The following is a 1765-nucleotide window of genomic DNA, read 5'->3' as shown; positions in this document are numbered from 1 at the left end:
TTAGTTTTAAATTTTTTTCATTTCAGAAAAGAAAAAAAACTGCACATTTTTGTCAAAAAAAAAACTTTGGATTCATCTGAACCCAGTGAACTCATAATAGATCTACTTATGTGGGTGTCATCTACTACCTAGTCATATCCTTAGATTTTAGTTTTGTTTGTTTATTCCTAAACCTATTTAAGGCCTCATGTAATTTGATTAATCGAAATATAACGATGAAGCATTAAACTTCATCTCTCATTTTTACTTTTCTTTATTTATCCTATATATGGTATCAATAGCTTCAGGATAGATGCTCAACAAAAAAAATAGTGAGCAATGAAGAAAGAGAGGAGAAAATAGTATTCCAAAAAATTTTAAAAATAAAAAATTAGGAGAGAAAATTATAGAAACAAACAAAAAACTTGTGAGTGTGTGACTAACCATGCATGGCGAGTAATGGTTTCAAAAAGTATATTAAAATAATAAGGATTTCTCTTCGCCTGCCAAAAAATATATCTCCAATATCATTAATGATGCATGCACGATCCTCCAAGTCCAATAGTTCGTGATATTTTGTTACTAGCCACCATTTGTAGTGTTATGTGCACCCAAGTGATAATCTAGGGTGTTGAGGACAATTTTACGTTTACTATTTGGTTATGAACTTCATTTGATAAGAAGGTGATGTAACTTGGTGGTAAAAAGGATGGCATTCTAAAAAGATGCATGGTAGGATCCAATTTCTTGGGTTCTTTAAAACACAAAGACACAACTTCTTAGGTTCTTTAGAATAGAAAGACAAATGCCTTGTGCGAGCATGTAAGCTTATAGTGTCAAGGGTAGGCTCCAATTCATCCACATAGAGAGAGGGAGACATATTAAGATAATAACAAACATTCATTATTATACATATACTGTTACAAACAGATTGCTTTAAAAAACATACAAAGACACAAAGGAAAAGTGTGATAGAAGAAGAGGACAGTGACCAACTCAATGGCTGCAAACTCTATAATACACCCTCTTGTTTTATTCCATACAAGATAAACATAGGAAGTGCAAACCATACAACGCAGATCAGGTATCTGTTCTTCATTGCATGGTAATTGGTAACTATTTTGCACTTGACAATTATTCAATTCTTGCGAGGCAAGATGCTACCTAAACTCTTCCAGTTGTCTTTGATTAGCCCCGAAAACAGTAGCAGAGCATCATTTGTGTTTCCTGGAGTAAATTGGATGCATCCATATGAATCTCCTTTGAATAAGTATGCCTGATTTGGAATGTGTGAAGCAAAGGCCCCATCAAATCCCTGCTCAAAGATGGTGTTTATTAAACAAGGCCAGTTTTGACGTATGGGACCGATACTAATGAGGTGGCTATTATCACTGTAATTGATACAAGCATATTCACCTCCCTTGAAAATGTAAGCTTCGAATGGACGTGATGACTCAAACGCAGCATCTACCCCATTTACAAACACGGTCTCGCTCAAGAATGGAAACATTTCTACAATTAGCTTTGGCCCTTGCAAGAACTTGTCGTTGGGAGAGTCTGGAGCATAGAACCATTTTGCGCAAATGTTACCGGAGAATATGTACGCATCTCCTTCGTCTTGAGATGCAAATGCACAATCCATTCCCTTATCTCCAAATACAGTATCCTTAAGTGATGAAAATACGTTGCGTATGCGATCAGGTCCGCGCAATATTCTGTCATCAGCATAGTCTCCCAAGATATACTCATTCTTCATGAATATATAAGCTTGATTTTCGTGAGTTGA

The 1765-nt window shown here is 35.5% G+C and overlaps 1 protein-coding gene across 1 annotated transcript; it reads right to left on the bottom strand.

The window, feature by feature from the left end:
• Positions 1-865: 865 nt before the first annotated feature.
• Positions 866-1765, bottom strand: LOC125492457 (albumin-2-like; the record flags this gene model as incomplete). The annotated part of the gene is made up of 1 exon (XM_048634964.2): positions 866-1765. A coding segment is annotated over one exon (648 nt), but the record flags the coding sequence as incomplete, so codon positions are not given.

The sequence above is a fragment of the Beta vulgaris genome, chromosome 1, assembly GCF_026745355.1.
Source record: "Beta vulgaris subsp. vulgaris cultivar EL10 chromosome 1, EL10.2, whole genome shotgun sequence".
Classification (NCBI taxonomy): Eukaryota; Viridiplantae; Streptophyta; class Magnoliopsida; order Caryophyllales; family Amaranthaceae; genus Beta; species Beta vulgaris.
Note: the sequence above shows the minus strand (reverse complement) of the source record. Positions and strands in the feature narration are given on the sequence as shown.